The sequence below is a fragment of the Pseudochaenichthys georgianus genome, chromosome 1 (assembly GCF_902827115.2).
Source record: "Pseudochaenichthys georgianus chromosome 1, fPseGeo1.2, whole genome shotgun sequence".
NCBI lineage: Eukaryota > Metazoa > Chordata > Actinopteri > Perciformes > Channichthyidae > Pseudochaenichthys > Pseudochaenichthys georgianus.
Window position 1 is genome coordinate 9,348,801 of NC_047503.1, and position 25,508 is coordinate 9,374,308.

The window sequence follows — 25,508 nt, forward strand, 5'->3', positions numbered from 1 at the left end:
TATATAACACATCACAGGTTTACCTGCAGGTCTCTCTTGAAAAAGAGATTGTTGATCTCAATGGGATTTTCACCTGGTTAAATAAAGGCTACAACAAACACAGGAAATGGAAAACCCTGAAAAGCATAATGGCCCTTTTAGAGATTACATAACTTATTTTATAATAAAAAGGGAATATATACTAGAGATCATTTCTGATGTATCAATGAAAAATTGTGAATTTTTAACATATTGCTTTTTATTGAGATTAAGTAAACGGTGGTTAAATAGATTAATAGTGATCTAAAAAAAAGATTGAGTGATTTATAAAAATAAATATAGATAAAATCAGAGAAATGTAAAAAATTGTACATCACACTATAAGATTGTACCCACGTAGATATGTGTTGTAGAAAATTGAAAGGTATAATACAGAAATGTAATTGCCTGAAGATAGTTTGCATGTTGTAACAAGAGCGGGAGGTTGACAGAGACAACAGTAGTGTAGAGTTTATTATAGCTTTAATCTATTTAATTCCAATAATGATGAGGACATACCAGACCCTTGTAGATTGGGTGAATAACACAAATATTAACAAGAGTCTCAAAAGGATCTCAATACTACTTTCACCAAGTATACTTTTGTCCATTGCCAATAGTTCATATAGCTCAGGCTGCTCTTCCCTGCATGCTCTAAGAGCCTCTAGCTTCAGGCCACAGTCAACAATGTGGTGTCTGAGATTGAGGGCCGTGAGGTCACCATGGATACGTGATGACAGCTCAAGTCAGAGGCCGGACTCCTGAGGGGTCACCCAGTCTGTCTGCCAGGGGCCTGAGGCACATCAGGAAGTACGAGAGGTGAAAGAGTGAGTGCTGAGAGCAAAGAATGTGACCACTCGCTCTACGGTGCTTCTGGAGCCACGCTTAGCTTGTAGCTCCTTTATTTTTCCAAGTTTTGAAGAAGCCTTCCTGTTTATTGTGCTCTATCTTACCTTTTTTTTCTTTTCTTCGTAAAATCGTTTTTTTGTTGGGGGGGGGGAATGTCGTGTTCTTGACTGCTAGGGTTTTAGCCAAAAGACCACTCATTTTACTGAATATAGTCGGAATTGTCCCGTTTTGATTGCTGGCCAATGGCCATCACCATCAGTTTCAGAGTGATCCAGTTTAGGCTCATTCAGTCAGTCTGCATTTTTAACTTGCGGAGGAACTTACTGCCTCCACGGTTTCATGTATTCATGTAATTGCTTGTTATGACCTACAAGGATTACATGTAATACTTGCAGGTTACTCCGTAAGTAACGGAAAGTAATCAAGTTGCATTTCATTTATTATCAGATTCAGAATGAAATAAAAAAAACTATATACAAATAATGTGTGAAACCAAAAAGTTAGAATGTGCAATGAAAGGACACAATTAAAGTAAATAAAAAAAGATCTTATCATTATAAAAAATGTAAGTAAAGATTTCCCACAAAAAAATAAATATATATGTATATTACAAAAAATAGGTAAATGTAAGTAAGGTTAATAATTACATTACATTAACTTACAAATATAATATCAATTACATGACCCCTCCCAACCCTGAATTCAGTTCATCTCTGCTGTAGAATAACATGTTCTCCCTGGTCACCCCCACACCTCCAGAAATAGCCCAGCAGTGGCAGCTCCGTGCGGCGGCAGTGACTGCGTTAAACGCGCTCCATCAGTCTCCACCTTTTATGTAAATGACAGTGTGAGTGAGTGGGATCCGAGACGGAGAAAGCGCTCAGTGAATGGGGGGGGGGGCGGGGTAGTTGCCTGCTGCCTTCACGGATGTGGCCCTGCGCTCACAACAAGGAGGAGGTGCGGGTCTCTGTCTCCGGTGTTTGCATCTGTTCGGAGGACAGGAGCGCGAGGAGGCTGCTTTTGGACGCGAAAGTGCAATCATGTCACGAGCGCACAGAGAGCGTGCAACGGGAGCATCCGAATAATCCATACAGGCGATAAACCGACTCTACAGGAATAAAGCAATGGGTGGCCAGATAACGCGAAATGCCTTTTACGGTAAGAAATCAATATTTGTGGCTTTATATTTTGCGTCCGTATTATATTTGAACCTGTGTTGTTACATCCAGGTACGGTCGTTCGGTTGTAAATTGTGTTTTATTCACGCTATCCTCACAGCACTGGCTGTTATCAGGTACCACAGAGCTGCTACAGCCTATTCTTCGCTCACAGTTACGTCACTCCGGTAGCCTAATTAGAATAGGGGGCTCCAGACGCGCAGCTTTAAACATCTACATACACACGGTTACAGTTCAATTTAAAAAAATGTTTTAAAGTAACAAAAGTTTGATCCCATTAGTCAGTATTCTGTTGAATGATATGCACTCTTTTCTGTATCATATTTGTTTTCACTTTAGGTTACAAAAATCTTCTTTCTGTTACATATCAAGTTCTATAATTGGAAATTAGGGAAAACCCTTTCCCATAATATCTGGCTGTGTTCACTTTTGATTAATGTCACCACCTCCCAGGTCTTTTACAAGGACATGCTATGTATGTCTCATATTAAACTGTTGTAAACTGTTTACATTGTGTGGGCTGAAGTGAGTTTCAGTGAGGGATGGAAAGTGTTCAGGGTTTACCTCCTCTGTGTTGTGGATTCCCCTCATTAATAAAGAGACACAGCTGGGCTTTAGGAAATCAATGTACTGATTTGCTTCTACATTATCCTCTACCGTGACATAAAGATTGAGGCAACGTGATGAATTGTAGCTTTCAAAACAATAGTATTTGATAGTTTGATTTAGTCTAGAAGTGGGATAGTGTTTGATTTGTTTGATAATGACAAATGGTCTTCAGGGTTTTTGTGGAATAGCCTACATAACATTTCATTTAGCTGATGCTTTTAGCCAATGCGACTTACAGTCAGTGCAATAAACCATAACGATTCAAAACAGCAAGAAACAGGCAGGTACACTGCTTCAAGCCATTTGCATTAGCTTGAAATTGGCTTAACCTTGTGATACATATTGTTATTAGCTAGGCCAAGCAGGTGGGATGCAACATTCTCTAGAACATGTATTGGAGAGCTTCCAGGGACTTGGTGGCTATAGTAAATAAACTGTGTTAGTCAAAAGTAAAGCTTCTGTCGCGGTTCTTGGGCAAACTATAGACTAGCTTCAAACTTTGTGTGTCTTGTACAAAAAACCAATATCCATCATGATATGTTATACACTAAAAGCAGAGATGGAGGGTGAGGCCAACTATTATACTCGTTTTAAACACCACGCAAGAAGTTATTTGCAACACTAGTGAACAACAATAACGCACAGCACATGATCTTCAGGGGGCTGAATGTTGTGCTAATGCATTCTGATGCAACAAACAATACATTACAGAAAAAACGAGATTAAAATAGTCGGTCTAATATGCTAACGTTACATCCTTGCAACAAAGGTTACTTATCGTTTGTCATTATTCATCCACGCAAACAAAACCACTGAATTTGTGAATGTACACATGAAATGCAACGTTTAAAACAATCAAAAACCATGATCTAAATCATTATCACGACAGAAAGTATCTGTGGTTTTACTAAATGCTGTTGTTGTGACCCTTAGGAATAGTAATGCAGGCAGGGCCATGTATTCTTCATTACCCAACAGCCATGGATAAAAGTAAAAGTCTGCCTATTATAAGAGTGTAATAGCAGTCCACGAGATAAGCAATGATAATTCTATACTTCTGAATTAATGGCTATTGTTATATAACATGTGATGATAGGAATGTGTTGTCTCAATATAAATAAGTGAACCTATGGGAGTTACAGTAAGTCCCTGTTCCTACAGCCTGTTCCGGTGTTGACCACCTTATCGTTCTAATTAAAGCCCCAAGATTAATCCAATTAGCTAAAGAGGGTCAGACTAAGACAGCAGGAAGAGGAAGCTAGAGCCCCTTCTCCTTAGTAGGAAGGTTTAACACCTCATGGAAATTCAAACACAATATGCATTAATATGCAAATATTTACTTCCTGGATCTCTAAGAGCTAATATTGATTTCAGCATAATAGTGGTATGATTTGTTATGAAGTGTAAGGGTATTTAATAGTTGTTTTTTTGCATAACATTAGTGAACTACAGTTTATAGTCTATCTGGTCCACCTATTTCTGAGACCGCAGTCTGAGCTAGTTCTGTACCAGTGTACATGCGGTAGGTAATCCACTTTTCCAGATCATAAACATTTCAAATGGTTACTCCCCTGCCTGTTTCAGTGTATAAATAAACGTAAACTTTGAGCTGTTTCCTTGCCGCCCAGTTCTGATGGAATGGGTTGCATCACAATCACCTTGCAAAACGAGAACGCCTCTACCATCACGTTTTACAGTTTGCCTTTGCAACTGATTGCCATTATCTAAATTTGGCGATGTTGTTTATCTGTGGTTCCTCCCTTTTGTTTACGTGCCAGACATCCATGACAGAGCTGTTGCATACCAATTCCTTTTATGTCTCAATGGTCTGGTTAATTAACGTTTTGAATTAGACCTTCTTCTTGCCCTGCTATGGCAAACCAAAATGGCTGCTTTGAAAACAATCACTTACTTGCCCTATTTTAAGCTTAGCCAGCACCTGTGTAGTGTATTCTTGTAAACATTTTCTGGACCATCTGTTGTCCCCGGTGTCACATGATAATGATATTGCCCTGAACTTAATCTGTACCTCAATTTTCATTGATTATTTGGCTAGCAAGTGGTTATTATAAGTTATTATTGCAACATATTTTGAACCAAACATCTGTGCTTAGTCCCGATTATTACATCACTTATTGGGAAAGTTATTTGACGCAGTTTAAGGATTAGGAAATTGACTTTTAACTTAAAGGAGTATGATATTAGAATAGATACTTATACTTACTGCATTCCTAGTTAAATAAAATATAGCATGCCTGCTAAATCTTGACTGGAGCTTTTGTTCTTATGAAATCATAACAAAAGATATGTAGTTTCTTAGTGTTTTTAGTAATATACCGAGTGAAGTGATTATCAAACAGACAAATCTGACCTGATTTGTTCTTCCAGAGTGATATAACTGGGTATGAAGCATCCGTATCAACAGTCAGCCATTCACAACTATGGCTAGTTAGAAATAAACATAGCGCTGCTGCCCGCTTTAAACCACCAAATAGAATGATCTGTTCAAAAGCTGTTGGATAATCGCTGCTGATTCACATTCAGTTGTGAATGGAAAGGGTTTCAAAAATGGTGTTTAACTGAATTTGATATTTAAGTACAATCGTTGCTATGGTAAGCCATTCACAGAAACCACTGAAAAACAGAGAAGAAAGCTAATTTAAGAAACTCGTATTATATTTAAACCCGTCAACGGATACCTAAGCTACCTAAAGTGAAATCTATTTTCCAGAAAACTGTCCGTGCTGTTAGTATGTACAGTACACAGTGTTTACATGTAGAAAAGTGTGACTTACTGAGGAACAGATATTGCTTCCTAAAGTCGCACCTCCAGAGGTTGTTTTGTTTAGGTGAAAAGCAGTAGAGCGCATCCGAACACTGTTTTTTGAAATGGTTGCATAATAGAGTGTGCCGAGTATGTGGGAGCTCCACTTCTCTACTCCAGATTGACTGAATGTGGGCCAGTGTCTGAGCTGCACAGGCTGATTGGATGGAGCGTCTGGCTCGCTTGATGTGAATTGGATTCACTATTCAAATGCAAAGCTCGACTGAGCTGAAGAGATGCCACATAATAAAGTATCATTTTCTAAATTCCTAGAATCAAGACACAACTGCAGTCTAGTCATGGGATATGGCCTCAGGTTATTGAATGCTAACCAACATTGAAAATACTTTTTGAAATACATTTCTCAAATTATTTAAACTTTCACCTCAGTGCACACTGCTAGATTGGAGCAGGAATGAGTCCTAAAACCCATACATGACTTAAAGCATGAATAAAAGATTTTACCAAGCCAACATTTTGTTGACTGTGTTTGTTGTCAGAAGCCTGCAAATGGTCTGTGGTTAAAACAAGCCTGAGAGATGTTCATGTTTTTGTCCGAAGCTTCTATTATTCATATAAACTGCGGTTTCTAACAAGGGACTAAATAAATTACTAAACGTCATCACACCGACACGAGTCCGCCTTTAGCTTAGCGGTGGTGATGAGATGCCTTGGGAATCATGTGAAAGCAGTTTATGTGTGCAAAATGCTGTGCTTCAAGTTCAAATTATTTAAGCTTTGACATTGATTGCCCCAACCACATCAGATGATAGGTGTACAGTATGAGGCAAGCTAGCAGGGGAGGTAACCAGAGAACATTTCTAACTGTTTTCCCCGAAAGGCTCTGCGCCCAACCTCTATGTGAGCCAACCCTAACCCTATTGTTAAAGCCAAGCATGTGTGTGTGTGTGTGTGTGTGTGTGTGTGTGTGTGTGTGTGTGTGTGTGTGTGTGTGGTGTGTGTGTGTGTGTGTGTGTGTGTGTGTGTGTGTGTGTGTGTGTGTGTGTGTGTGTGTGTGGTAACCAGCCCTTTCATCCTCATCCTCATGACAGGTCACCTTCAAGGCAGCGCCCTCATGACTTGCAGCCAGTACTGAATAGCATCCTGCCTGCTGTCAGTCAATACACCTTGCATATCATTACGTCTCTCCACCAGCCTGCTCTCTTTCACTGCCAAGGAAGCATCATTGGATTACATTTTGCTCCACTTTATGTCTGTTTTGTGTGAACTTATGGATCACGGTTGTGTAATCCTGCTCGTGAAGAGAACGCGCAAACAGCCGGAACACTAATGATCCGTAACGGGTGACGTCAGCCAGAATTCATCATCTGCGCTGTCTCACCTTACACTACCATGTCATCGCGATGTGAAATATTGATAACACAGGATAAGAAACAAGAAAAAGATGTTCATTTAAGGTAAAAAAGACTGGTTTTTTTTACTGTTCATAACACTATATCAATCTAATGTAATGTAAGACCTGGAAAAACTCTCATTGAGAACCATCACAAATATTTTCCTATGAGCGTTTCATGGAATATAGTTCTTGAACCTTACTAGAGCTGTTGAAGTATAGTACAACTAAGACGGTACCACTTTACAATAAGACTACCCTCATAAAGGATTCATAAAGGGTTTATAATTAGGTTATTAATTAGGTTGTAAACACTTTATTTATCATTAAGAACCATTTATAAACCAGTTCTAACATAGTTTTCATGCATCAACACAGGCTCACTATTTGGCAAGATGACTAAGCCTTATATTGGCACTAGCTTACTTCGACTTACCAGCTGTATTCACCTTGCAGGTGCAGCTATGTGGCTTTTATCCTGGATGAAGTGTTTAAGTCATGAATGTTTAAAGTTTAACTTCTTCATATTTGACTAATATTATCGTTGACCTTTCATTCAGGAAGTATGACGCTGCGCTGTCAGTACGCCTCTCCATGTTTGTGATTGGTCGAATGCTCCAGATACCACCCATTTTATGTAAACGCGCACCTAACTAGATAGGACACGGCTGGCTTGAGCGACCGAGTTGATAGCCAGCGTCGTAGGACAGTTTAGCAAGAGCGGGTTTGTTTTGGATTAAGTCAACCGGATAACCCAAAACATATCCAGGTTGAACTAGATTCGTAGTATAGGCCCCTGGTTAGCCGTTCAGCATAAGTTACCATGGAGATCTAGCCCGCTAAGAAGTGAACCAGCGTCGTATGATCGAAAACCCAGATTTTTCCCTGAAGTTAGCCCGCTAAGCGAAAATCCGGCTTCATAGTACAGGCCTCTGGTGGTTTGTGAACCCCCAGGCTGGCAGTCATACCCAACATAATGAAAGAGCTTGGTCGACCGTCAAAGGACATGTCCGTAGACTGAGAGGAAACCGTGCAGAGAGTTTGTTGGAGGAACACCTCAAGGTTCTTGAATGGTCATCTTGGCTCGGCTCTGCTCACCCCGATGGACTGCTTGGACGCTTGTTCAAGGATATACACAAAGCCTTTCCAGTCTGAGTACCAGTTTGTCTTACCAAGTCTTTCATTTATGTCTGAGAAAAGCTTTTAAGTTTAAATATGTGTATCAGTCATACTAAATAGTTATTATTTTCAGTCCTGATTTTCTTCATGTGTGAATAACAGGTTTTGCTTGGCTCTGTTGCATATTACTTTGCATTTCATGTGAAAAATATGTATTAGGTCAGCCTGAATGTTATAACTCATTCATAAATGGACATGTGGGGACGGGTGGCGCAGTGATCTGTGCGTTTGATCATCAGATCAAGGGGGTGCTGGGGAACTCCAGTTCGAAACCCGCTCCCGCCCCACTGCGTCAGGCCGGTGTGTCCTTGGGCAAGACACTTCACCCGAATTTGCTCCTGTGGGTATTGTCCACAGTAGATGACCATTACATGTATGATCTGTATGTGTAATGTGTATTTGTAAAGCGCTTTGAGAGTCATTGAGAAAGCGCTATAATAAATATAAGGATTATCATTATTATGTGTATTAAACTTAAAAACAACCAATTATAAATGGTAGTAACTCATTAATACATGTTGATGTGTTTTACACTTTACAATAAGGCTCCCTTTTGGCAGTTATAAATGTTAGTAACTCATTCATAAATGGTCATAAGAGATGCCAAGAAACATCTAGATGGAAGGGGGGAATCAACTCAGTGAGCAATAGATACCAAGGATGCTGGCTGATGAAGAAGACGAAGTAAGCTAAGGAGCCAATATAAGGCTTAGCAGTACAGATACATGTGGGCTCACTATTTGGCAAGCAACCGGGCAGTTACCCTTTTTATTTCATGTCTTACAAATGCTTATTAATGATTTATAAAGTGTTCACAACCTAATTAATTAATTAATTACAAACTATTCGTAAACCCGTTATAAGGGTAGTCTTATTGTAAAGTGGTACCGAATGTTTTTGTCATCAGTTTGATCTTTAACTCTTTCCTCTGCCATCTCCTCTCCTGCTCCCTTCTCTTCTCTCCTCTTCATTTTCCTCTCCCTGCCTCCTCTTTTCTTTCTTCTTACCTGTCCCTCCCTCAGGGTAGATGGATGGCACAAATAGACACAGGACTTTATAGACCACTGTTAGTGTCTTGTCTGACACCAAAACTTGACACGTTAATATATTTTAAGTGATGTAGCATAATCAACAAATAAATACTTAACATCAGTAAGATAACTATCATAAAAACATATAATAAGTTGTGTTGCCTTAACCTAAAACCTAGGCTGCTACAACTTAAGCAACAATAAGGAAATAGTCACAAAATATCAGCTAAGCAACCTGATGCTGCTTTTACCAGTGTCATTATTAAAACCCCCCACTATGAAACATCACCATGGACACGAAACGTCTACACTTAACCAATAGATTTGTCATGATGTTGCCTAGCAGCACGTCAAGCCCTTTGGTTACCACCAACATATAGACCGTTACCGTAATGAGTTCCAGCTACCATGTCACCAGGCTTCAGTTACACTGCCACAGTAGTAGTGTCATTGAGCCACACACCTCCTATTGGGTTTCACACACTCTGCCTGTATCTGTCTAGCATCAGTCACACATGTATAAACTGTGGAGACTAGAAAGACAGGAAATGTATACCCTGTCAACTACAATGTAAAATGCTCCATTATAGAAGCTTTGAATACGTTAAAGGTGGGGTAGGTAAGTTTGAGAAACCGGCTCGAGAGACAACTTTTTGTTATATTCCATGGAATGCTCGTAACATCCGATAGCAATGAATATCTGAAGTGCTTTGACAAAAAATCCATAAAAAAATGTAATCTGTGGAAGCCGTAGTGCTGTAAAAAGCACCACCAATCATCTGAGCCGGCCCGGCTAAAGTAACTGGATGGCCTACCTGCCTGTCAGCCTTCCATCTGTGCACAGACTTATCTCGTGCCCTCATTGGTCATGTGCGCGTTCCTGTGTGTTGGAGGAGGGGCTCTGTGAGGAAGTGGCAGATTTTTTCCGGCTGTGTATTTTCAAATTCTAGCGCACTCGAGCTGGTTTCTCCAAAATGACCTACCCCACCTTTAAGCCATGTTGCCCTAAGTTGTATTATAATGTAGCAAAGCCATAATGATAATGCGGGTGATGAATCGTCACTATAATTGTGTGATTAATTTCAGAGTTGGTGTTGCATCAGGCTGGAATGCCATGTTTACCATGAGTCAGTGGGACTGAATACATCATCCAGACACTGCTATGTAAACATCATTAAGATGTTGTTTCTCATCTCCCTCCAGGCTGGTTGGCGGCGTTGTAAATGACACTGAGAGCTAAATCAAATAAAGAACTTAAGAGTAACATTTATTGAAATACATGCTTTATCCTCATGAGATGGTAATGACTGCAATTACTCCAAGAGAACAGAATTAGGGTACTTAGTAATTAGTGTAATCAGCTCAAGAGTCAACATGACATGCAAATAATGCTAGTTATTGTTTCTTGATATGGTTTATTTTTGTGTTGATGGATCTAAAGTACACCAGTACATTCTAAATAATAACTAATGGCTACACAGTGACAGCAATGTGTGTGTGTGTGCGTGCGTGCGTGCGTGTTTGTGTGAGTTTTAGGCAGGGTTTACCTAGGGAGTGACAGTAGCAATGCTTCTGTTGTGAATAGTTCCTAAATTACAATTAATGGTTATACATGGTTGCAATCTGGGTTAAAGGGTCCATGTTATGGTCATTTTCAGGTTTATATTTATATTTTGTGTCTCTACTGTGACACGTCTTCATGCTTTAATGTTCAAAAATAACAAAAACCTCTTTTCATCTTTTCTGTCTGAAACCAGAGCCCAGTCTGCTCTGATTAGCTGGCCGGCTCTGTTGTGATTGGTCAACTACTTAGAGATGTCTCGCTCCGTAGTCTATCACGTACAATGTGTTGGAGAGCTAGTCAATAGAAGCGCAAGCAGTACGTAGTGATGTCACTATGTTACAGAAGTAAACAAAAAAGTCCATTAGAGATGTTTCAGGCAGGGGGGGCAGTGTGTGGGAGAGAAACTCACTCTGGAGGGTACACAGGGATTGTAGTCTTTGCAGACCATTTACATGCACAGAAACTTATAAAACACACGACAGGACGGGGATAATAGGGCCTCTTTAATGGTATGTGCGAATACAAGTCAATAGAGTTTAGAGTGAAGAAAATGATTATTTATACAGAGTTAATTCATGATGTTATCTGTTTGAAAATGCCTTCATATGATCTTTAGTATCCTTCCTTCACAAAACTCGCAAATGTTAGACTGCCTCCAATCCCAGACCTCTTGGCACACATTTAAAAAATACCAAGAATGTAATATTTGCAAATAATATTCAACCTAATTCCATATAATACAGCTTAACTCATATAACCGTTTCATTTGGACTTTACACTTGTTCCCCAGAACCAGGAAGTCATTTCGCAAGCAAATACTGAGCAAATATTTCAACCGTTTTTTTCCCACCAATAAAATCCTATTTGCATGGTAAACCACTAAGGTTAGTCAGTGATGGCTACACAGCTCTAGATAAAGATTACACATACAGGAACACTCTCTCCCCCTCTCTCACACACACACACACACACACACACACACACACACACACACACACACACACACACACACACACACACACACACACACACACACACACACACACACGCGCGCGCGCGTCACCTCTGAGCCGTCAGCCAAATGGTAAGAGATTAGTGTTGCTGCTCCATAGAGATGTTCGTTGGCGTATAACAGGTATAAGTCTCAAACAAGCCTGTATTGTTACAAGTTGGATAAAGAACTCTAACGCAGCTGTTCACACTGTTTGTTAATAATAAAACGTCCTTGACCTTTGGCGAAATGGCTCCTGTGAGTCTGTTCAAATAGCTTTTTCTCCAGATAACACACGCATAAAGCCGTGTGCACAAAATCAAAGAGGTTTTTTAAGAGGCAGCTGTCAGATTGATGTTAACAGCAGCCATTTCCAAGCTGTTTACATCAAGGGGACGCATCGCAGCTCCGTGGACATGATCTAGGATGTGTGTTGCTGAAGTAATTGGAGGACTGATTGCAGGCAGCAGGCATGAAGCTGCTTTGGTGTTTCCAATAACTTAACACTACGGGATGCAAGAGTACATACTGAATCTAAAACTGTTTGGTATAAATCGTTTTTTTTTCTACAAAGTAAACATAAAGCAATTTTTCTGTCACAATCATGTAAGCTATGTTCAGACAAACAATAACCCTCAGGCTAATTATTTGTTGGGCTCTACTGTATGTGTTTATATACTGTACCGTTTTGCTCACAGTCAATTAACGCACAATTCCAAGATCTAATGTGTCATGTGATTGGAACAAAACGTCAGCAGCTTCAACCCATACAGTCAGTGGTGTGATAATATGAGCGCGGTAAAGCAGATCAGTTAGCCGAGATGCCACTAAAACGTGAAAAGTATAATATATATGGGAAGGACCTTTACAGGAAACCCTATTAAGATGAGTAATATGATAAAGCACATCATTATAAACATATGATATGTCGACTAGAGAAGCCAGGGATAGAACTGATCATTATTGGAGCACCAGTTTTACAGTTGCCACATCTAGCAACATTCACATTAATTTTGAGTTTTGGTTTACCTGATCAATGTGACTGCTATAATCTCTTATTCTCTGTTTCACTGTCCACTAAATGCTAAAGGGAATGTTTAAGAATAAGAAATGAAGAATGTCAGAAACAATAGAATTAGATGATACTGATATGATATCAAAATAACAACAATAGAATGTTGTAGCTGCTATATTGTACTGCCATGTGGTAAAAATCGTGTATGCTGCTCTTGCTCTTTTGCACTTTTTGCATATCATGTATTTAGTTTTTACTATGTTTGTAAAAAGTAATTTTCTTAAATGTTTTATGTGAGGGAAATGAGCTCAAAGCTAAATCTGGCACTGTTACGCTTGATACATTTGAATGTTTTAAGTGTTCATTACTGTGCATTGTCCCTGCCAAATAAACGATTAAATAAATAAATAAATGATGGGTAATTTGGTTATAGATATATATATAGAGATAAATAATCATGACAATTATAAATAAATGTCTGTTTATTCCTCGTAGGTAGTGTACAATCGGTTTTGTTCAGATGTTTTGTTTGCTGAAAACACATCTCACTTTCTATTTTTCTTTGATTTATTTTTTTCAAAGTATTTTTTATAATGTTTTTGGAAGTAATTCAACTTTGTAACAGATTGAATTTACTCACTCAGTAAAAATACAACTATACAAATAAAAAAAAGGCAAAACATCTCTGCTGGAACACATGAGGTTGAAAGTGCTAAGAGTTCCAGTTATTTTTACTGCAAGTGTAATGTGTCTTAAACGACCTCACAGTCTTTAAGATGTTGTTGGTGAAAATATTTGGCAAAAGGGTGGAAGAAAAAAGAGATCTATCAAAATGATACAAATATAGAAAGGCGTTATCTCTGCTCTGTAGACGGCTATTCTCTTTTGTTTGAATTGACTCCCAAACAAGCTTAGTAGCAAATAAGCCAACATCTAAGACTATAAATATCTTGTTGTGTCTTAGTAAACAAAAGGCATCTGTCGTTTTCTAGCTGATAGCCGCAGAGTGAAAGAGTGCGCTGATCAGGACCTTTAGATACGAGGGGTTGCTAAGGAACATGAATTCACACATAGCCTGTTTTCCTCTACAGCAGCTGCGCCTCTTTAGAGCCCAGTAATGCATTCAGCTCAATCTGCCCAGGACCATGTGCGAACACACTCAACAACCGCTCTCCTGTGGCTCTGCCTAAGACAAAAGGGCCTCAACGGTACTCTTAGATCGGGGCCATAATGAATGGCACACACACGTACAGCAGGGTGAAACACTGCCAGAGTCATTACTAGATAAACACAGATGAGAGGGAGAGGACAGAGACAAAGAAAGAAAGCGAACACAAAGCGTGCAGATTTTTAGAAAAAGGCTGCTTGGTCTTATCAGGACTCCACAGGACATCTGCTGCTGTTGGCTTTCATCAGTTTGTTTGTCAAACAGTCCTCTGGCAATCCAAAGCGCAATAAACTGAGTAATAACTCTAATTTTACTTTGACATTTTAAATTCTAGCCATTGATATTTATTTTGAAGTGCGGCAGTAGCTCAGCCAGTGTTGGAACTGGAGGGTAGCTGGTTGAAGTCAGAGAACGGAACAGGTAGCCCAGTCTGTGTGGGAAATGGAGGGTCGCTGGTTCAACTCCCAAAACTGACCAAGCAGCCCAGTCAGTTTGGGAAGCGGATGGTTGCCAGTTCTAATCCCAGATGGGACAAAGTACGGATAGTGATCTGGAACTAGAAAGGATATGTTAGAAGCAGAAATGCATCTCACATATTGATGGACAGTTCGTGGCCTAACATTTGGTGTTGAAATGTCTCCAACATAGCTGGCTGGAGCTTGATTGAAAAAAAACCCATAAAGTAATTGATACATCAGGATAAACATTGGGTTTTCCTGATGTTTATGCTGATGTGACAGTTCCTCTGATTTTAAGTGCCAGGGTTTATTTCTAGACAGTAAATCGCAGGGAGGAATCAATCGAGGAAGAGACGGACATCCCAGTCCACTGACAGCAGCTTGACTAGTCCATAATGCAACACAGCTGAGAGAAAAGTAATGATTTAAGTTCGGAATGGCATTCTGTTTCTCATCCTGTAATCACAGTTGCTATCACTTGGTCAAACACTCTGCCAGATGAAATATCCAGGTAAAAAAATGTGGATCATGAAGAGCCAGATTAGACCATGAAAGTTGAGAGAAAGGGGGCACAGCAAAAACATAAATTAAACTGGCCTCACCACAAAATACTGGAATGTTCTAACACAAATACTAAAACTTCTGGAAATCATTTAACATCCCAGAATGATGATGTATTGTATAACAAATAAAAGGAGTAGAATTCTCTGTCACAGTCTCCAGCTCACTTATAGAATATTAATTTAGCTATTTTAAACTGGCAGTTACTAGTTTTCGGGAAAATCTGTGAAATTGCTCCAATGGATGTTAATTCCAATAGCCACTCAAGTGCTGTGGTCAAACTCATCAGCCAATCTGACACTTTTACTGGATCTGAATGTGTCTAATTATAAAGTCAGTCGAGCTGTACCAAGCAAGATCAAATTATTTGGCTGTTTATTATTGATACCTTTAACAAAGTTTGAATGTAGCTGAATGGATGATTTTGTTCATATGTATGAAAGGTTTAGGGTTAGGGTTAGTGTGTTAATATGTTGAAACGTCACTATATTTACCAGCATGGCTTCTACTAAGACTTGAGTTTACTGGTGCCGAACCAAAACTGCTTCCAGTCCACATGAAACATCACAAGGTCACAACGTTGGTCCCTTGGTCTGAGAACAGTTCATTTTGTGATTAACTGAAGAGGATAATTTCAGTTTTTTCGATTAGTGTTGCAATCTGCATCGAACTTTGAATTTCACCCTGCAGGGCCACATTTGATTATGGCTGATTAGTTAATTACCCCATTGCTCACAAATTATCAGCAAAGAAGCCAAATGCAAGAACTCAGATTATGTGATATGCTATTTTCTGTGATTTTCTTTGATTTTATCAAAACTTGAAACACTAATTATAGTTACTTAACTGAACCTCCTGCTCCTAATTAGGAAATTTTTGTTTCACAGTAGAGCTCAACTCCCTCTTTTTTTCTCTTCCTCAGACTCCCTCGGTGGCCCATTCCCGTCCACGTCACACCGATGCCACCACAAACCCAAGAGGTGCCTGCCTATTCAGTATGGCAGCGCTGGTGGACCCCTTCCCCTCAGCCCACTTCTCTTTCATCCTAACGCCAAGGGATCCCAAATCGTCATGGACCTCACCCAGAAGACGGTTAAGAGGCAGGCCAGTTTCTGCAACGCCATCACCTTCAGCAACAGGCCCATAGTGCTGTATGAGCAAGTCCGCCTCAAGGTACTTAATGTCCGAATGGAGAACTTAAGCTCCTTAGTGTCTGGGAGCATCAAACTATCGGACTGCTTATTATTTTACTTTAAGTCAAATATGATGTAGTAGTTGAATGTCGTGGTTGATATACAGCCCCATGTCTGTCATCATCCTAGTTTTTAGTTTATCAGTTTCCTTTTTTATTTTAAAAGTTCCCCTATGATATGTCTGTTTTACTTCCTTTTCTTGTTTTCTAGCCAGTTTTATGTTGTCTCTCCTGGCCTTATTAGTTCCGACGGTTCCCCATTAGACCTTCAATCCCCTCCTGTACACCTGCACTTTATCCCCCCATTAGTTCTGCATGCATTTCTGGTATTCTTGCCGCCTTGCCTGGATATACGCCCAAGTCTTTTATGTCAAATGTTCCTGTTGCTAGTACTCTCCTGCATATGGGTCCTTCCCAGCTCTTCTTCCTGTGAAACTGTCAAAGGGCCTTACTATTTGTATCATATTTCTAGGAAATAACCAAATAATACCAATAAAGCCACATGTGGTTCTCTTCTTCCTAGATTACTAAAAAGCAGTGTTGCTGGAGCGGGGCTCTACGTCTTGGCTTCTGCGCCAAAGACCCCTCAAGGATAAACCCAGACAACCTGCCCAAATACGCCTGCCCTGACCTGGTGGCCCAGAGTGGCTTCTGGGCCAAGGCCCTGCCTGAAGAGTTTGCCAATGAGGGCAGCGTTATCGCCTTCTGGGTTGACAAGAAGGGCCGAGTTTTCTACCGCATTAATGAGTCCAGTCCCATGCTGTTCTTCAGTGGAGTCCGCACAGCTGAGCCTCTCTGGGCCCTCATTGATGTTTACGGCCTGACCCGCGGAGTGCAGTTGCTAGGTAAGATTGTTAAAAAAACATAAAGTGAAAAGCTGAATTACCAACCAGCAGTGTTGTAGTCAAGTCACCAATTCACGAGTCCAAGTCACTCTCGAGTCACCACTCTTCGAGTCCGAGTCCAAGTCTGAGTCACCAAGAGAGTGTCGTAGTCAACATTACCTGTCTTCGAGTCCGAGTCCAAGTCTGAGTCACCCATGGAGTGTCCGAGTCGAGTCCGAGTCATCATTACCTGTGTTCGAGTCCGAGTCACCTAAGAAGAGTCCAAGTGAAGTCCGAGTCACATGTCTTCATGTATTAATCTTCGTGGATATGTAGCTGCTCCTTTACATTGCTTTTATCCTGTCATGTTATACTAATCTGTCTATTGAACTGCTGTGAAGCGAGTTTGGCTACAATTCTTGGAATAGGTGCTATACAAATATTAAGCTTATTACTAATATTATTATTATTATTAGAATATATAAATAAACTATATTTAAAATGAGTTACCTTTTAGAGAAGTGATTATATTTGTATGCCAATATTTTCCTATGGTAAAGTTTTCGTTTTGCACTTTTATTTTGATAGTAATAAGATCGGGACTCTTATTTTGAAGGAACTTTTACCGGTTAAATCGGTTTACCGATCAATATTTAGCCACAGACAGCACATGGCTACTTAGCAGTGTTATAGTCAAGTCACCAATTCACGAGTCCAAGTCACTCTCGAGTCACCACTCTTCAGTTCAAGTCCGAGTCACCCAAGGAGTATCCGAGTCGAGTCCGAGTCATCATTACCTGTGTTCGAGTCCAAGTCCGAGTCACCTAAGAAGAGTCCAAGTCAAGTCCGAGTCACAAGTCTTCATGTATTAATCTTCGTGGATATATGTGTTGAAATGTAGCTGCTCCTCTACATTGCTTTTATCTGTTATACTAATCTGTCTATTGAACTGCTGTGAAGCGAGTTTGGCTACAATTCTTGTAATAGACGCTATACAAATATAAAGCTTATTACTAATATTATTATTATTACATATAAATATTATAAACTATATTTAAAATGAGAGAACTTTTACTAGATAAATCGGTTTACTGGTAAAGATTTAGCCACTCGAGTCCGACTCCAGTCCGACTCGAGTACTCCATCTCTGCCAACCAGGCAAAGCTAAACTACCTTGGGGACCCATACCCTTGGGGTCCCTTTCCCCAAGTAGTATCAGACAACTAGAGAATGCAATTCTAGTGGGAATGCTTTATGCTGAAAAGTTTACGCTAAACTGCTATGCTGAAATGTAATGTGTAAGAAGAAAGTGAAGAATTGTTATTGGAATTATACATGAACACTGGGGGGTTGAATGTGTGATAAGAGAAGAAAAGAAAGTAAAAAGGCTTGGAAAAGCAGCAGGATATTTGAACAGAAAACTGCAAACTTTTGAACTAAGTTGATGGCGAATTATCTGTCGCCATGCCAACAGCATTTGATGACATCCCATAATACGCTTAGATGCGTTGATGGCTGCATCGTTACCAAACCTGTGAAGTTTTGGGCCGTTTGGAGCATTTTCACTGAAGTTATGAGAAAACTGGACTGTTGGCACACCTGTGAAGTTTGAGCACTTTTTGAAAATGTTCATAGGAGTTATAGCGACATCGTCTTTTATGGCGAGGGATGCGTTTCCATGGAAACGGCATATGGTGAGATGTCAGATTTGACGTAGAGCTGTTGAGGCATGGAGAGGTGATATACAGGTGAAGATTGTGGGACAACCGGACCGTGTCCATTGGAGCTACAGCAACATCGTGTTTTATGGCGAGTGATGTGTTTCCATGGCAACAGCCTATGGTGAGATCTCAGATTTGGCATAAAGCTGTTGAGGCATGGACCGGTGATATACAAGCGAAGTTTGGGGGACGATCAGACCGTGTCCATTGGAGTTACAGCGACATCATGTTTTATGGCGAGGGATGCATTTCCATGGAAACGGCATATGATGACACCCCATAATTGACGTAGAGCTGTTGAGGGCAGGACCATTAACCATTATCTGAAGTCTGCTGGTCTGAGCATGTCAGTTGGAGTTATGACATCATCGTGTTCCATGACACAGGTGTTTATATTTGAGCTAACGACGTGTCCAGAGATCAAAGGTTTCCATGGTGATGTGCAGTGAGAGGAGAGCATTTTCATTGTTCTGAATGAGAGATAAACCTCTGACATGTGAACGTTTTGTTGAAGAACCGTAACAGATATCGGTGACAAGCGTGAAGCATGTCAAGGAACTTGAGCATCTGAAGTCTACTTTTTGTGTACTTTCGGGTTAATAATGTGACCTTTTAGGCAGATTAACTAAAGGTGTGCGGCTGCTGTGGCGGGGGAAAGATGAGGCTGAATTTACAATGGGGTTTAAACATGTTGAACGTTTTTGTCACTTCATGCCATCAAGAGGCATTTTGTTTAATTATTTTGCTTAATTCTTTTTTGTTTTTCAAGCTACGAGATGTTTTCCTACGTTTCTCATGAAAAATTATGTCTCAGGAATGTAGGGTTTGGGAATGATGGCAGGTTTAAAAGAAAATATGAAGGCAAAATTAAATCTGTCCTCCACTCTAGCTGTGACATCATGCACTATCAAATCTGAAGAAGGCCTCTTTACCAAAGTCTGAACTATGTTTAATATCTCTAAAAGTACGAATCAGATTTAAAAGTTGTGTTACACGAATAATGTCAGAACGATGTGTAACATTTTAAAGTTGGAATGAGGTTTCTGAGTGAAAGTATGAAGGAGCAGTTAGCAGTTGAAGTTGCATGAAGATTGTTCAAGTCTGAAGAGTTTCTCCATTGACTTTCCATGTTAAACATTTGATGAATTATGGGATGTATCTCTGGAATTATGAAAGTTATGAATAAGAAAAGTAATAGCCATCGACTTGAGGATACATTCAAAGATATCTTTGCTGGTGTCACTGTTGGTGATTTATTCAGAATTCAAGGCACACTTAACCGGCATGTCTACCACAGCATTCTGCAGTAGCCATTAAAATATAGATCATATTCTGGATTTGTTAACACTTTCTAGTGTATTTTTTATAGTTTTGATGTCTTCAGTATAAATCTACAATGTAGAAACAAATTAAATAAATAAAAAACTTCAAATGAGAAGGTGTGTCCAAACTTTTGACTGGTAGTGTATATGAATAAAAATGAGTTTATATTAGTATGTAGCAAGGGGAAAGGGATATGATAGGTTGATCGGAGATAACTGAGGCATCAACATCCAGGGCAACCTAACCTACATATGTGCAGGTTTCATGAAGAAAATGGACCTCAACACTGTTCATTTCATTTGTTGTTGTACTTAAACTTTGCTCATACTGTTGGTATTTCTGATCCGACTGGATCCAGGAATATGCATTACTAGATTATGTTCATTGCTGTAGGGTTACACATATCACATCACGCTACCATCACATAGCATCTTACTTGTTTTAAGAGCTTGTGAGTTTTCATAGAAGACAAGATAGTAAGTTAGCATCCAACAAACAACGTGCAAGGAGGAATATGAGTGATATTCCCCTGGATAAACGCCCGGGTAGCTTCTTTTGTTTACTTTTGGTCAGACTCAGAGACAAATGTTTGAAATTATTCATATAAAAACATGTTTATTTGGAACGTTTTAGGGAGGTTTGCCGAGCTCGCTTTGATATTTGGTTTGATTTAGTTTCACATTATTATTGGGATATTTCCCAAAATGTTTCTTGTGTTCCAATACATACACGGTTTTTAGAGACTGCAGTCAACTCGACAGTACTTTGGGGCCTACTTACAATCCATCTCTGACAGACTGAGGAACACAAGACTTCTTTAACAAGAACATTCAAGCCTGTGGGACTATACATCTTCTGTGTGATCACAAAAGCTGGTATTCTTCCAATAAAATGAGAGAGGGGTCTGATGTCAAATGACCAGCCAGAGACAACATTCTTGGGTGTAGACAATTTCAAGCATTTGACCTGCAATCGTTGAGCCGATCAGTAGCAGTGGGGCCAGTAGCTTTAACCTGAACAGAGGGGGAAAAGAGAACATGCTTTTATTCCATACTTCACTACACCCTGCATTATAGATTGGAAAGATAACACTAACTTCTGTTTGTTTGCTCCCAATGATCTCAGCCTCCTGAGAAAGTAAATGTGTTGCTGCAGATATATACTATATACAGATATAAACTATACTATATGTGCACTCCAAGATAAAGCAGCATCCTCATAAATGCCTAAAGATAGTGTTCAATGTGTTTATATTGACAGAAACAGGTGAAGGATACGAGTTCACTGGAGGATACACACATATTGTATTGGGTAATAAGTGCACCACTCCACTAATCCATACGTACAATACTGGGATAATCTTCAGTGTCCAACCAACAAAGTTGTATCATCTGAAAACTTCAATGCATTTGAATATCAGTTTTAAAAAAGTATATAAAAAGACTAGGGGGAGCTCACACCAAAATGGGGTGGCGTTTTTTGGTCCCCTCAACCACTGCAACCAACAGTCCATTGTGCCTAAAATGCCTGCTTTGCAAATGATAAGTAAATGGTGCCCTAGAAGAATACCTTTCTATACGTTTTCTGATCACAACAACTGGACAATTAAACATTTTTTAAAGCCTCGTCTTTAACTTTACCAGATAATTGACAAAACAAAAATACATAGGGTGAGGACTGCCCAGCATTTTAATCATTTGTGCCTCGTTCCACAAATTGAGATGATGTCCTGCATTTGATTGACAGTAGCCCCTTTTATCCAATGGCTGTTTAGAAAGCAAGAGAGAGCTATCCCAATGAGCTGTGTCAGACGTCAATCAATCAAACTCGGGAAATGTATTGACACAAGGGGTTAGCTGATGGAGGGCGATTTCCTGGGTTTTTTGTGCAATTTCCCAGAGTTCTTTTTCAATCACGAATAGAGGTGATGACAATTTGAAGTGACACTGCATGTGAGACTCTGGCTCGTAAAGAAAAATGACGATCAATGGATACATTCATACTAGTTGTTTGTTAGGAAATAAATCAATTCAAACCAGAGTATAATTAAGTCCATTACTTGCAAAGGTGGTGCAAACAAATCAAACAATAGTGAAGCGCTGTTATTAATATCTGAAATCTAGTCATTTCAATCTTTATTTTTAAGGGTTAGAAGGACATTATATCGAAATCTAAATCTAAACATGTCCCACACAAACATACTCTTTGTCCCACATGTGGCTTGTCGGCACCTGGTCACCCTAATAATACATTATGTCAGGTCTATGTCTTTGGGACAATCGTATACCAAACAACAATTGTGATTGTGAATTGTTATTGTGAATTGTTATTTTTGTTAATGTCATCGCTATTTTTTCCTTTAAGGCAGTTTTTGCTGTGTTCTTTTCTGCAGATGACAAAACAGGTTTATGTGTGTCCTCACGTTTACTGTAAACAGGTCCTTCCTAGAGGTTACCCCCTCTTTTTTGTGTACACTAAAGCCTTCCATGAAGCAATGGAAGAACAACGGCTATCTATATCTGACCAAAATGTGGCCCCTATGTTTACCCAAAAGCAGCGTGGGATGGGGGGGTGGCTTCTGTGCATTATCAAGGTATGCTGTGTGTAGTTTAACAAGCATGCCACAAAGGCATAGCCCAGGATAGTATTGCTCAGGCTTTGATGTGAGAGAATGTATACACATATTCCTTTTCCCTAGAGGTCCAATGCTGTCATCCCCTCTGCTGGTGTAAAAATAGACCATGGGGTCACATGTTCTAGAGATTTGATTGTTATAGTGTAATGATAGATTTTTTCAGGTGGATTTTTAGTGTCTTAAATATGCGGGATATTCTATTTTTCAGTTTATGCCCTTCCCTTGATGACAAGTGGCACTTATAAATCTAAGTCCTGTTGCCATAATCAACAGTCCTTATAAATTACTGTTGGCTGATAGGAAAAGAATATATCAAATAATGAGATGTGCAGAAAATGGTTCAAATATCAAATAGCAGAAGTAAAGCTTTCTTCCCTAAGGTTGGCTCTGATTGAAGCCATCTTTTAGACAACCTGATCTCACCAGAATGCGTGACTCCACCACGACTTCTTAACACCACAATGCGTGGTGGAGTCACGAACTTTGTTACATTTACGTGTCGGCACCACGCAAACAACCCCAATGTAAAGTGAATGAGGCTCCTTTGTCGTGGTGCACACACGCATTTCTACAACGTCCCGCAGTGAGCTTTTATTCTATACAACGTTTTTTAAATCTACTTTATAGCTTGTAGTAACTCACGGGAGGCTTCTTTTATTTTATTTGTATTCATAATAATTAAAAAAAATCGTCAGAATGTAAAAATTACATTAGTTACGAATTTGTGTTCTCAAAAAACAGTGCATTGTGTGTAATTTTTATTAAATTAGTTCATTACACAACATTGATTGGTTTGAATTGTGTACAATGCTTTTGTATTTTCCCCCTTCGTTTCGGAGAAACAAAGATTTTTTCGGAGTTTTTGGATGGCAGAAGACACTACACTACCCAGAATCCTCAGCTATCGTTTGGGACTACACCATGTGCTTAGCTTGAAAAACCCCGTGATCAGTCCTCAAGCTTTGATTGGTTGACCTCCAACTGCATTCCATATAAAAAAGGTTTCGTAAAGAGAAAATCATACTTTATTCAGCAGTGCTTGCTTTACTGAAAGTCATCACATGAATGCATTGTAATAAATGGTTTGGCTGCATTAAATATTACACATCTGTCATAGTTCTTTATTTATCTCCAGAGATCGGGCATCAGAATAGACCGGAAACTATTCTTTTACCGTTCTGTTTTAATTTCACAATAAATTAGTAGTCATATTTTGTTTTGATATTATTGTTTTTTATTAACTACTAGACCGCTGGGTCATGTTAAGACCATCTTTTCTGTGTTGCTATGGGTTTTTTCCATCGCTTTTGTGTTACAAATATCAAAACAATAACAAAATAATATTCGTCGTAAACTAAACCGGAAACAGCAGTATATTTTATTTTGTTAACACTGTAAACTTGACAGCTTTTTAACCCAAACCACCTACTGGTTAAAGCACGTTATTGCACGTTTAGAGTAATTGCAATGCAGGAAGATTGTGTTGCTTTTTAATGACTGTTTAAAATGCCTTTTTCTTAATGTCTTTCATTTTTGTAAAGCACTTTTGAATGTGTTATATTTTATGAAAACATTTAAATATTAAGAGTACATACAAAATAGTGGGAAAGTAGAAGGTCAATTATATAAATATAGAATAGAAAATATTAAGAAGATACTCAAATGATATCTAGAATAAAACAGTTTAGTGCCTGATAGGAGGATGTGCTAACTAATAAGGCTTTATTTAAACATTAAAGAATACTTTAGGTTAAGGTCTTCTTTTAAATAGGAAAAAAGCTTTGGGGGTATCTATCTACAGATAAATATTAAGCCTGACAAAGTCTAAATTGCATGGTTTGTTTTGGAACTTGACAATCAACTTTCCTGCAATGTTAACTATGTTGAAGCACTTATTTTAACTGATATTATACACATTAATTATAATCTTATGTATGTAGATAGAATAAGAAATGTGCAGAATACGACAGTGTAATGGTGGAGGTACACACACATTGATAGATGTCTTGTAATGCACTGTTGAGGAACCTGTGACTCAAGTTTTTCATTCATTACATAACTACACTGTTGTGTATATGATATGTCAATAAAACTTAGAACATCTTGAAATATTGAAAGGGATGTGCAAAATAGCAATTATATACAGTCTTTAATGAACTATTAGAGAATAACGAGTAATGAATATGCTTTAAACGGATCTGCAGATAAATATGTAGTCTTCTCAAGCACCAACTATCAAATATCTCTCCTGATTGTTGGCACTTGACAATCACCTTCACTGAATTTCACTCAGGTGTAACTAAAGTCTGATTTAAGGGTTGTTTATATTTCACATCATTAATCCAAATCTGTAAAGTAACTAAAATAAATGTAGTGGAGTACAAATACCAGGTTAACCTTAAAGAAAGCCCTCAGGATTATAAAAGACCCCCATCACCCCAGCCACAAACGGTTCTGTCTGCTGCAGTCTGGCAGGCGGTACCGCAGCATCCGGACTAAAACCACTAGACACAGAGACAGCTTCATCCCACAGGCTATACGATTATTAAACACCTGAACTTAGAAACAACATTCATCTGGCTGCTACTTAGAAATTATTTATCTAATATATCATATTCCAATCACTTGTATATAGACTCTTATTGCACTATTTCACTATTTTTTCTGTGTAGGCCTATCTGTTTTATTGCGTAGCACTGTTGGAGGAGCCTGTGACCTAAGGGGGGGGGGGGGGTAGGACACGTTCGATTCCTGTTTTGAATAGTGTGCCGTCGATGGGTTTCATTCCATTTCAAAGTCCCTTTTGACGCTCTGTGTAAACTTCGCGCATCCAATCACAGAGGTTGAGGACTGATCACGGGTTTGACAAGCTAAGCACATGGTGTAGTCCCAAACGATAGCTGGGGATTCTGGGTAGTGCAGTGTCTTCGGCCATCCTAAAACTCAGAAAAAACATTTGTTTCTCCGAATCGAAGGGGGAAAATACAAAAGCATTGTACACAATTCAAACCAAT

The 25,508-nt window shown here is 39.2% G+C and overlaps 1 protein-coding gene across 1 annotated transcript in view; it reads left to right on the forward strand.

Annotated features, from left to right (window-relative positions):
• Positions 1-1,782: 1,782 nt before the first annotated feature.
• neurl1aa (neuralized E3 ubiquitin protein ligase 1Aa) overlaps positions 1,783-25,508 on the forward strand; it is a 54,860-nt gene continuing 31,134 nt past the window's right edge. The window contains exons 1-3 of the mRNA XM_034082818.1: positions 1,783-2,025; positions 15,722-15,972; positions 16,515-16,836. Coding sequence (XP_033938709.1) covers positions 1,992-2,025; positions 15,722-15,972; positions 16,515-16,836 — 607 coding nt within the window. The 5' untranslated portion in view covers positions 1,783-1,991. The remainder of the gene's footprint in view (positions 2,026-15,721; positions 15,973-16,514; positions 16,837-25,508) is intronic.